At 32.8% G+C, this 10,992-nt stretch overlaps 2 protein-coding genes across 4 annotated transcripts in view; one reads left to right on the forward strand and one right to left on the reverse strand.

Moving 5' to 3' along the window:
* Nucleotides 1–7,124, reverse strand: part of LOC144842077 (sperm microtubule associated protein 1-like) — an 86,235-nt gene extending 79,111 nt beyond the window's left edge. Inside the window, exons 1-5 of one of the 3 annotated variants that reach the window (XM_078698441.1) lie at nucleotides 6,900–7,124; nucleotides 3,781–4,080; nucleotides 3,085–3,386; nucleotides 1,139–1,247; nucleotides 453–624 (exon numbers count right to left, since the gene is read on the reverse strand). In XM_078698441.1, coding sequence (XP_078554567.1) covers nucleotides 601–624; nucleotides 1,139–1,247; nucleotides 3,085–3,386; nucleotides 3,781–4,080; nucleotides 6,900–6,968 — 804 coding nt within the window. In that variant the 5' untranslated portion in view covers nucleotides 6,969–7,124 and the 3' untranslated portion in view covers nucleotides 453–600. Of the gene's footprint in view, nucleotides 1–17; nucleotides 625–1,138; nucleotides 1,248–2,094; nucleotides 2,635–3,084; nucleotides 3,387–3,780; nucleotides 4,081–6,899 lie in introns of those variants that run through there. The other 2 variants (XM_078698457.1, XM_078698448.1) reach the window with 2 other exon arrangements.
* LOC144842161 (uncharacterized) lies at nucleotides 5,733–10,972 on the forward strand. Its single transcript, XM_078698564.1, has 6 exons — nucleotides 5,733–6,045; nucleotides 7,909–7,999; nucleotides 8,315–8,400; nucleotides 8,515–8,622; nucleotides 9,267–9,332; nucleotides 9,624–10,972. The coding sequence occupies exons 1-6, from the start codon at nucleotides 5,971–5,973 to the stop codon at nucleotides 9,699–9,701; spliced, it is 504 nt and encodes a 167-aa protein (XP_078554690.1). The 5' UTR covers nucleotides 5,733–5,970; the 3' UTR covers nucleotides 9,702–10,972.
* Nucleotides 10,973–10,992: the final 20 nt, after the last annotated feature.

The raw sequence follows: 10,992 nt of genomic DNA on the forward strand, positions 1-10,992 counted from the left end.
CATAACGAAATGTCATTTTTATTTACAAATATTTTAATGATATCAGCACAATCATTGTATCAGAAGCAACAACAACAACGAACAGTTTTTTATGTTTAAATATCAAGAATGTACAAAAGTTAATCATTTGAACAATATAATAATGATAATTTATCAATGAAAATAATAATAGTCACTAGCCGTTGTATACGTGCATGACTTTAAAAGTCAATCCCCTTAAACTAAAGCATTGTAGGCTTTACATTAATAAATAAATTGCTGCATGTGCAAAGGTGTGTATTAGCTTGTATGAAATAAACTTTTTTTTGGTTATTCGATTTGACCAATCCGCACAAGCGATGGATTATTCGGTCTGTGATGATATCGCTTGTTATTGGTCAACTCGCTTGCGTTGCGCCCACGTTCTTGTGTTACGTTCTAGTTAGCAAGATAACGTGGCTGTGTATATTCGAACTAAGCAGTATTAATGTGTTGGAGACCGACTACTTGTTCCGAACGGTGACGGAACTTGTCGAAGCCACGGTGAATTCCGACGATATCCGAATTGTCCGTTGTATCCAAAATTTGGTTTGGCGTCTTGCATGAACTGCGCATGTCCATTTACTTGGTCTTTTGAGTGGCCAGCTACGGAGGATATAAAGAAAGATTTCGTAATATTATTTTTACTGGAAGGAATGTATGATGTACAGCACAAAGAACTTTTATAGTTACGACGTTAACAGTACTGTATTATTATAGTACGAGGCTTTAAGCACAAGTGTCTCATATGCTTGGTTCGCACTTCGCAACGAAAGGACATAAGAGCAACGCAAAAGAGTTGACCAATGACACTGTTCAAAATAATCCATCGCTTGCCATTGATCAAATTACGTTGCGCTTACGTCCTTGTGTTACGTCCTAGTGGGAACCAAGCTTTATTTGGGACACACCTACGGGACAATACAAACGAGGGAAAGTATGTTTTAACACTACGGTCAATACCTATCAATCGGGAACTTCGTTTGGCTCAATAGGGGTTCTACTGTATATAAATATTTTTATTATAATAATAAAACGAAGAATGATGGTGCATTGGTGGCATTTATATTGTTAAAATGTGATGGTAAGGACGATGACGTCATGTAAAATAATAATTTACCTTTGGCAGAATTGGGGGCGTCGTTTCTTGCGTGGAGGTATTTGTAGCCAGCGCCCGATTCGATGAACCTATCGATGACGGGACCGTCGATCGAACACCCACCTTTGCTCTGAAAACAAATAAAAATATTTTTAAAAAAATATAAACAAAAAACAATTATATAATTATTCTAAACAGATATTTATGCTCTTCTTGTCATCTTTGTCGACTGAAGCATATCAGGTATTAATATTTGTTTGCCTTCATTCATTAGTATTCATATATGTGGCCAATCGTCGTCACTGGTTAACATGACACATAAACTAACTATCGCTTTAGAATAAAACTGAAATGAAAAATTATTATTAGTTCATTAAGACCAACCGATGATTCTAGAGCAATAATGAAGACCAAGAAAATGCAATACATATAATTATTCATAGCTTCGTAGCTTAATGATATTATTATTAAGGACTATATTATTATATTTTTATCATGTGGACAAGTGGTGTGATACATTAACCTTACTGTTCATACAATAATCGTATATAGATTGCTATAGCAAATAGCAACAAGATCTGTAATCTAATTATTGGAATATAATTTACCGATATACTTTCTCGCTGTACCAGTGATGTTTTACATATATAGCTCTATTTAGGATTTAAAATGCAAAATATCGGGGGATGGGGAGGTGAGGCGTGCAAATCAATTTGGTTGTTTACCAGACCTTCAAGAATCCACCCATGTTTAATAGTTATGATAGTACTAAAATACATAATATACGGAACTGGTAGAGCGTAGAAAGAAAATCTAACTAATGTAAGTTAAATTTACGATTAAAGTATCTTAACATGTACTTGACATCATTTTATGCCATAATACCCTACCAGGCGATACTGAGCCCTATCGGGCGAAGATTAGCATGACTGAATGTAACATCATCTATTCTAACTATTCGTCTCGTTCTGACCTACCTGACCAGTTTTTTGAAGTACCTCTGGCACTTTTTCCCGATGAAAATACACTTTAACGTGTTTGTCTTTTTGAGAATTATAAGGAGGGATAGCTGGCCCGAGTTTAGGTTGGGCCATAGCATAGTCATTTGATATACTACTAACAGCTATACAATCCAATAAAAAATCCTTTTCCTTCTGTTCCATTTCTTCTATAGTTGGCGATGGCGGTCCTCTATGAGACTTCTTCTTGATTTCTGCTTGATTCGGCATTGTTTATTGTATTTACAATATATTCAGTTATTAATTAGAAATTAAAAGCCTTCCAATATATCTTCAAATTGGTAAATTACTGGCGTGAACAACAAACACACGCGAATGTTTAGTTGAATGCTAAACCTGGTGAGGTGTCAACAACACAGCTTGTTGCTATGCAAGAGTCCCAAGAGTAAACATTAAAACGGAAAGAGAGTTCGTAACCAGCTTACAAGAGGTTCACCCTTTGTACTTTGCTACTTTAAATCGTAAACTATTGTAATGGAAACAATCGAATGAACAATCGCGTCATCTTAGGAGATTATAACTATCTTCACTTTGAATAGTCTTTGCCACAGTCAAACACTATATTCTATTAACCCACTAACTAGGCATTTTCATTCTTATTTGGGGGTGTACCGTGGGTGCAAAAACTATCCTATATGATGTATATATTATTATATTACAGCAGTAAAAATAATCCTAACCCCTAACCCAAGATGCACTGTGTGACATCATTATGAAGATGCATTTAAATCATTCTCGTCCGTGACAAACTATATAATTTTATATAACCCTAATTGGAATGTCATTGAATAAGTTAGAATTTTAATTTGTCAGAATATTGCAAAACCTTGACCTTATAGATGAATCCAGTTTTCTAATAATTTATCGAATTATTAATTATACATGTGCTGAGGACGAATGAAACAGGCATATTAGGCTAATAATGTACGTTCAGACTTTACTACGAACCTTTGCATTCTAAACATCGCCCTCGACGGTAACTCTTCTGGCATTGTTCTCGACATCACACTCTGTACTCCTTTTTTACGCAGGTAGCCCATCGTGTGTGAATCTTTTAATGAATTATACGTAGGTACCAAAGGCCTGAATGGATACTTTGTAACGGCATTTGTGGCGACGACGCTATCTACGATGAACTCGTGACGTTTTTCCTGAAGCTGGACGGCAGTCGGTGGTCTTGGAAGTCGACGTCGACCAGAAAGGGTGTTACTCCAACGGGCTTGTGATTCATCATCTTTTGTGTTCTTTTTCTGGAAGTAGAATGCTAAATATCACTAATTTGGATATTTATTTGATTCCAGTTGGTTCATATTGTTATAGCTCTGTCTACACTGTCAAACTTTATATGACAAAAAAATGTGATGCGCCCATATGGACATGATGATGTCATATCACTACCATATTTGGGTATATCACTACCATATTTAGGCACATGCCACTTTTTTGTCAACCGAGTTTGATAGTGTAGACAGAGCTTAAGAATACTAAAGATTATGTTATTTAATACACCAAATGCGCTCCATCCCGTTTGTAATTTGCAGCATCCCCAATCTTAAATTACGTCATATAAAACCAGCAATCAAACATGTATTGTTGCAATACATAGAATTAATTTGATTTGAAAAGTAAATATTTATAACGCACCTCTTCAGCGTAAACAGTTTTCTTGAGGACACTCTGTACCAAAGGCGATAAAAAGTACGCACGCGCGTAGTGATCACGAAGAGCGTCGTATTTCGGTATGATGTCAGGACTCCATTTGTAACGCCTCTTTTCAATGGAGATGCAGTCAAGGATAAACAGATCCTCAAGCTCTTTGACTTGGTCTGGTGTTGGCTCAGGTGTTGATAAATTCTTGATAGAATCTTTGCGCCACAATGGACTGTTAAACATAACTCGATGATGAAGACCACTGACTGTGGATGGTGACATTCTCGAAGTGCTCTGTAATTTGTGAAAAATAAAAAGAAATTATGATTTTTTAAGCTGTCCTAAAATAGTTATTTATAAATAAAAATTAATCAAATTTGTGTAAATAAATAAGTCGCCTTGCTTAAGTTCCAATACCAAACAGAAATTCAAGTAGAAATGATGTTATTCAATTATTACTAAAGATTTGTTTTAAGTTATAATTTACCGCTCGTAAAGTTTACGTTATAATGCTTGTGTTAAATGATGAAAAAGTTGGAAACAATGCTAAAAAATGAATTTTGTAAATATTAATAAGTCTTTATTGTGTGCGTGTAAGGAATGCCAAGAAAAATTTAATGAGAGACTAGTTTTATATTATTATTAATCGTGTCCCTGCGGTATTACCAAAATACACCACGGGCCTAAATGAGTAGGGCCTAGAGGTCCAATGATAAAAGTTCATTTTATATCATTAATAAGACTACAAACATTTATAAACTATTTCTATGATTTCTTACCTAAACTTTGCGAAGATAAATAATATTCCTAATAGTAATAAGCTCTGGAATCGCAGACACGAACTTTTCAAGACTAAACAGCAACTACCGTAAATTAAAGTTAGCATTTGCTCATATACTTATCATCAATCAGTTTCTATAGTTACAAGTAATTTGAACTTTCATAATGTTTATATCGACTTTTTTTTATTAAGAATCATATCGAGTGTTCATTACAAGAAGAACAAAGCTTTCCAGTAGGGTCACCCCGTTAAAACCAAAAACTGTTGTCAGCAATTAGTAGACAGTGAATAGACCGAGGGTTGATTGACGCGGGTTGATGTATATTGTATAAAAAGACCCGCGGAGACCACGATAAACAACTTTCTTGTCTTGTATTCATTTCTACTCATTATTAAATCTCCAGAAGTTGTACGATGATTTTTTTGTCACTGTGTCAATCATAATAAAAATAGTACCACGTTTAATTAAATTACAAATAACGATTGAAATTAAATAACATAAGAATAAATAATCATATAACAATTGCATCTATTTGAATAATAACAGTAGGCCTATAATAAAATTAATTACCAATTATATTTTTAATAATAATAATATTGACAACAAAAATAATTATAATAAATAGATAATAACATTAATTCCATCATAAAGGTTAAGTATTGTTCTGTCAAAGATCATTTTGTGTTTTTGACTATTTCATTTTACTTGTATAATTCGCTTCTTATTTAAGATTTAAATGTTATTTTTTATACATTTCTTTTTGTTTTTATTTTGCCTTGTAAATAAAAAATCTTATACACGTGTGCCGCTGTTACAAAAGCGTTTTTATCAGTGATATGGAACAGTCCTGTTCTGACTTAGTGATTCGAAAGTTGTGTGCGAAACTTAGATTCCGATAAAGTAGTGCACGTACATATCTTACTGTTTGTTTTAACCTGTAATTTTATATCTGGTAAAAGATAGTGAACAATTCAGTATTTTAAATTTAGCTTGGGGTACGACGACGTCCACTGTGAAGTTCAATACGCCCTCAACTTGTTGTATTTCTATGCGATTGGTACAATGTATACCCAATGACAAAGCACCGCATTAACTATTACCATAATAAAGGCAAGCGATAGCAATATAGTTAAGGTTTATTATTCGGGTTAAGCTAAGCGTAAAGAGTAATAACACAAGGAATATTCACGTCTGAAATGATGCGTGATAGGCGTTCTTTACATCGCACAAAATAACAATAGTAAATTGACCCTGATCTGACTAAGCGCAAGATTTTTGATAGAACACACCCTTGACATAACTGACAATTTCACCGTGTATTGTAGATCTGTTATATATACAGAACTGGGGGACCCTGTCAGTTGTTTTTGTTCTACGGTTTGGTAATAATATCAACGTCAAGATGGCGATCATGAAATATTGCTGTTTCTGTTTTAATCTTCGCAGTGGAACTATGGTGGCAGCGATGCTTTCCCTGGTAAGGACAATAACACTTTTGAATTGAAGAATTACATTGTAGAGAGCCTACATGCTTAATTAGAGACAGGGCGCCTTATTGACTCTCACGCTGTGTAAAGGCCATATTCACATATATTATTATAATGTAGTTTGCGATATTGTATACACTGTACATATAGAAGGTATAGTTCATTAATAATTAAATAATCGCATCAAGCTGAATTGTTCAATACAAATCCAAGAAACTCGTAGGAAATACCCTTCCCTGGAAATAATAATTAATATAGGCCCTAATGTCGATATCAATCATATGACAAATAACCTGCTTAATGCTTTACTACCCTGTTGTTTGACTGCTACTGTATTACGCAAAGGGTTAACTTTTTTGCGTTTGCCTATAGTTATAAGGCATTCATGTGAATTGGAATAGTTAGCCCTATTAAAAACAACATTTGATTGACACAGCACCTAGAGTATCTAATATGTTACGTAGTCAAATAATAACATTGTAGCAAATGAATAAAAAATGTTCATACATTAAAAGATGAATCTTTACGGTGCGACATCCAACCATTGAGGAAATATACATTATATTTCCTCCATGATCCAACATAGACCAAATGTGTTGATTTATTTCCTCAAATATGAGCTCAAAACTACAGTTACATAACGGCATACAAAATATGATATTCAGCAAGTAAGTCTAACTATTAGCGTAATGATTACTTTAAATAATTTTGCCTGAGAGTCAACAACATCCTGACATCGAAACCTAATGATACTTATTTCTTTCATGGTAGTGTACAACCATTAAAGAGTGATGATAATTGGTTCTACCATGGACTTATAAATTAGGTCCATGGTTCTACATACCTTTCTCCCACTTATGGTACCACCTCCTGAACCAGTAGCAGAACTCCATCTTGTCTCGGCACAGATCATTCTTGATAGATTTAGTTGGCATAAACTGTCTTTGATACCACTTGAGTCACTCAACTCTGTTTAGGTCGCGTTTCTTACCAAACTTTCTCATGTTTTGCTAGTTACCATAGGAATTTGCCTTTTTTTGTGAAAAGTACAGTAAATAATGCACAATAAACACGCATTCTTTGTTATAATATTCGGGTCAACTATTTGAAAGGCCTATGATTTTCAACAATAGGTTATAGCTTTTAGTTAACATTGGCATTAATCTAGGAACACTGTTAAAATGGTGAGGAATTATATGCTTTAGAAAGTTTATGCTACAGCTATACACAAAATAACACTTTTATAATAGGAATCTGACTGTGAATGACGTAACATTTTATAAATAAACATTTTAAATGAATACAGAAACAAGTTTTTTAGCAACTGTTCAACTACTTTGTTCATTAAAAACCCATTTTCACAATTTGCCTACCTGGTGGTGTATAACAACAAATAAAATACTGGTTTTTCCGACCAACTATTTAATATCAAATATATATTTCCGCTTGAATGGAGGAAATAACAGATATATCTGATACATTTCTACCATAATTCGGAGATAATTATGTAGGCCTATAAACAGTTAATATACAATTTTCGAAAGACTCCTTTGGAAACAAGTTGTATCAAAATTTTACAGATTATCCGGGCATAAATACTCTGGTTTTTGCATGTTCATTGCCTTTAGTATGTCAAATAATAATGACTTTTGCCAAATAAAAGAAATATAATTTCCTCCATGATACATTCAAGTGGAAATTATATATTTAACATTGTCGTAAAAACCAGTATTTTAGTTGATAAACTGTTGTTACACACCAGGTAGGTAAATTAAAATGTGCTTTTAATTAACAAAATACCCAAATACTAAAGAAGAATCTTCTATCCAAGTTGTAATATCTTTATACCACAGGTTTTGTCGATGTTGGCTGCATTGGGATATGTGTGGACGCTACTTGAGTTTGTAGTATTTGAACCAAGCTTATCGAACAACAATTACGTTGGTATGTACTGTATATTGTGTCATAGGGAGCTTTCACACGAGCACGTTAACTTTAACGAATGACGTCAAAATTTTACTCTTTTAACAAAGTGGGCGGAGCTTTGGCGTTGTATGTTGGGAAATAGCGTTATCGTTTACGTGCTCGTGCGAAAGCGCCATATTGATATCTATCATACAACATGTATAACTATACTAGTGAAACCGTAAAAGTTAAATAACCAAATAAAAGTTCACAAGGATGGAACGTATTGTCACCTGTATGAGGTGGGCATGAACATGGTTAGCTGAATACTTACAACAATTGAATTTCTTTCAGCCGGTTGGATAGTCAACTTGTGTCTGGTTGTACTACAAGTTTTGGTGATAATCTACGCATTTATCCTTTTCATTGGAGCATTTTGTGTAAGTTAAAAATATCCTCTATTTCGTAATTCTCTGAATTCATTACCGTATTTGTATAATGCTGTATAGTAACTATATAAATCTTTTACAAAAATACTAACTTGTTTTCTGCAGTGGAGCGATGGAGCAGGGCTCTTCTACGTGGTGACGACGGCTCTGACGTATCTGGCTGAGTTAGGATGCGTCATCTACATCGCCTACCTACATTCGGAAGAACTTGAAGTAAGAATTAAATAGATAAAACATATTAATATTCACAATCAAGATAAACAAATTATGTATATCAACTGCATTAGGCTTACATTAAGCATGTCACACTGTTTTTTATCATATTGTATTGATTATTGTGCTTATAAGTGTTGTTGTCAGATGATTTGAGGAAAGAGAGTGGACGATATAACTTCATAGAATGATGATGATGATTTACTCTGGCGATGATCATGTGATTATATAGTGTTATTTTTTTTTCTCTTTTGTGGGGATTTTACCCACTTTTATTTCTTATAAAAATTCATATGTTTGTAAATAATATTTATCTTTATATAATATGCAAAATTTTCATTAATATTTGTTTCTCTACTCTCAATTAATACAGATGTAAGTTTTTCTTATCCATACATTAAGATATAATAATAATTATAATTATAAAACAAAATTATATTTCCATAACTATATACAAGTATTTCAACTCAAATATCCATAATAAAATAATTATAATTTTTAATTAATACCAATTACCAATATGTTATACTTTAAACATGTTCATAGCATTTCTTTAACACTTTCTTTTTACATGAACATAATTATATAGTGTTATTAATGGTTAGACACTTTTCCTTATACTTATTATTTTGTTTCTTTCTTAGAATCTTGCCGAATCTGAATTTGTTATTGCACAGATTGCATTCTTTATCTTCAGAACACTGGTCCACGTAAGTTGTTTTTAATATTGCTCAATCTCAGGTCGTTTTCTTTCTTGGTCAGGGGGCTGAGGTTGAATCCCATCTTATCATTCTTCGGGTACTTGGTTAAGGAACAATCTTCACACAATTATAGAAATAAAATGGTTTACTGAGTTTCAGTAAACTCAATGTATTTATCCGTGGTATATCTGACAATGTAATTAAATAATTAAACCATGCTTAAATTAGTTACTTAAATATTTCTAATTACTTAACTATTTCTAGTTACTTAACTGTTTCTAATTACTTTTTATTGTACAGGTATACGTGATGGTGTTAGCATTCGCCTTCTACGAGTTCATCAACGAAAGACGTAACAAATACGTACAAAATCGTTAATTGTGGTTTCTAAATAAGTATTTAATTAAAAATGTAACAATACTTATTTTCCATGATATGAATTACATAACAGTTTATTTTTGGAACCCCATTTCGATAGCAACAAGTACAAGATAGTGTATTTTTAGAAAGCTGCTAAAATAATTTTCAAGTAATTTGCAATAAGAAGCGCTCATTTCAACAACTCTTTGTAACAAGTAAAAAATGAATTTTGTTATACCCACTGTTGGATGTGATCTGAAAAGTACCAATCAAGTCCTTCATGTTTATCCTTTACACAGACTAAAGATTGTAGGCCTATAGGCCCAAAGTTCATCAGCAAGCATTATGTGGAAGCCATTTCTACAAAAAAGCCCTATTTTTTAAAATTTGTTTATATATTTATATACATAATCTTTGAAAGAATTGATTATAGAGTATAGGCCTAATTTTTATAATCTCTAGTGATATAGGCCTACTGATAGTAGGCCTACTTACCGATCTAGCTTATGCTCAACTATATTTCAGATCCATAATACAGTATATAAGTTGTAAGTTACATACCTATAGAAACATGACTGCTTATTATAACAAAAATATTTAGCACATTAGTCATAAGCAGGACAAATTTAGAAAAATAAATTGTGTAATATATTTTCATAATCTTGCCCTAAACGAATTATTGTGAAGCATTTAAATTTTGTAATTTTTAATACGCCAAATTAGGCACATTTTATTGCGATAATTTTACTTCAAATTGATGTAACCTCCAATTGAATAATTATTTATTAGGAAACAATGGTATTGAATTTGATCGTAGTAACTAATGCAGTTGGCACATCATTAAAAATACTATATCGTATAAATCGAACAAAAATGCACAAATCACTATCCTAAGTCGGTAGAATAAAGTACAGACCTTTCATCGCAATGTTTAAAGCAAAACACAGAACACAAATTAAGAGGACACCTGCGAAATCTAGCAACACGTCCCCTTAATATGAGTGTCCCTTAATATGAGTGTCACTTACGGGTTTCTCTTAATAGGGGTGTCCCTTAAAAGGGGTGTCCACAATAAGGAGTTCTACTGTATACCTTGATATTGAAGCGAGATATGCACCCACTCGATAACACTTAAATCATGCCTCTGAAACTGATTTTATAAAGATATTTAGGCATGTAGATACAATTCTAGTTATCATTTAACGTTCTCGTTACCTCTTTTAAATGTAGTCCATAATTTTTAGTACACTTTAAACAATATATTTTTGTACGAATAATAAATAAGACAATGGTTTTGGAATTGAACGAG

This window comes from Antedon bifida, chromosome 1 (genome assembly GCF_963402885.1).
Source record: "Antedon bifida chromosome 1, ecAntBifi1.1, whole genome shotgun sequence".
Lineage (NCBI taxonomy): Eukaryota > Metazoa > Echinodermata > Crinoidea > Comatulida > Antedonidae > Antedon > Antedon bifida.

Excerpts from the sequence above, each read along its gene's own strand:
- LOC144842161 (XM_078698564.1), top strand. The coding sequence starts at position 5,971 with ATGGCGATCATGAAATATTGCTGTTTCTGTTTTAATCTTCGCAGTGGA. Across the intron at positions 8,623-9,266 it reads TACATTCGGAAGAACTTGAA|AATCTTGCCGAATCTGAATT; the intron begins GTAAGAATTAAA and ends TTTCTTTCTTAG. Across the intron at positions 9,333-9,623 it reads TCTTCAGAACACTGGTCCAC|GTATACGTGATGGTGTTAGC; the intron begins GTAAGTTGTTTT and ends TTTATTGTACAG.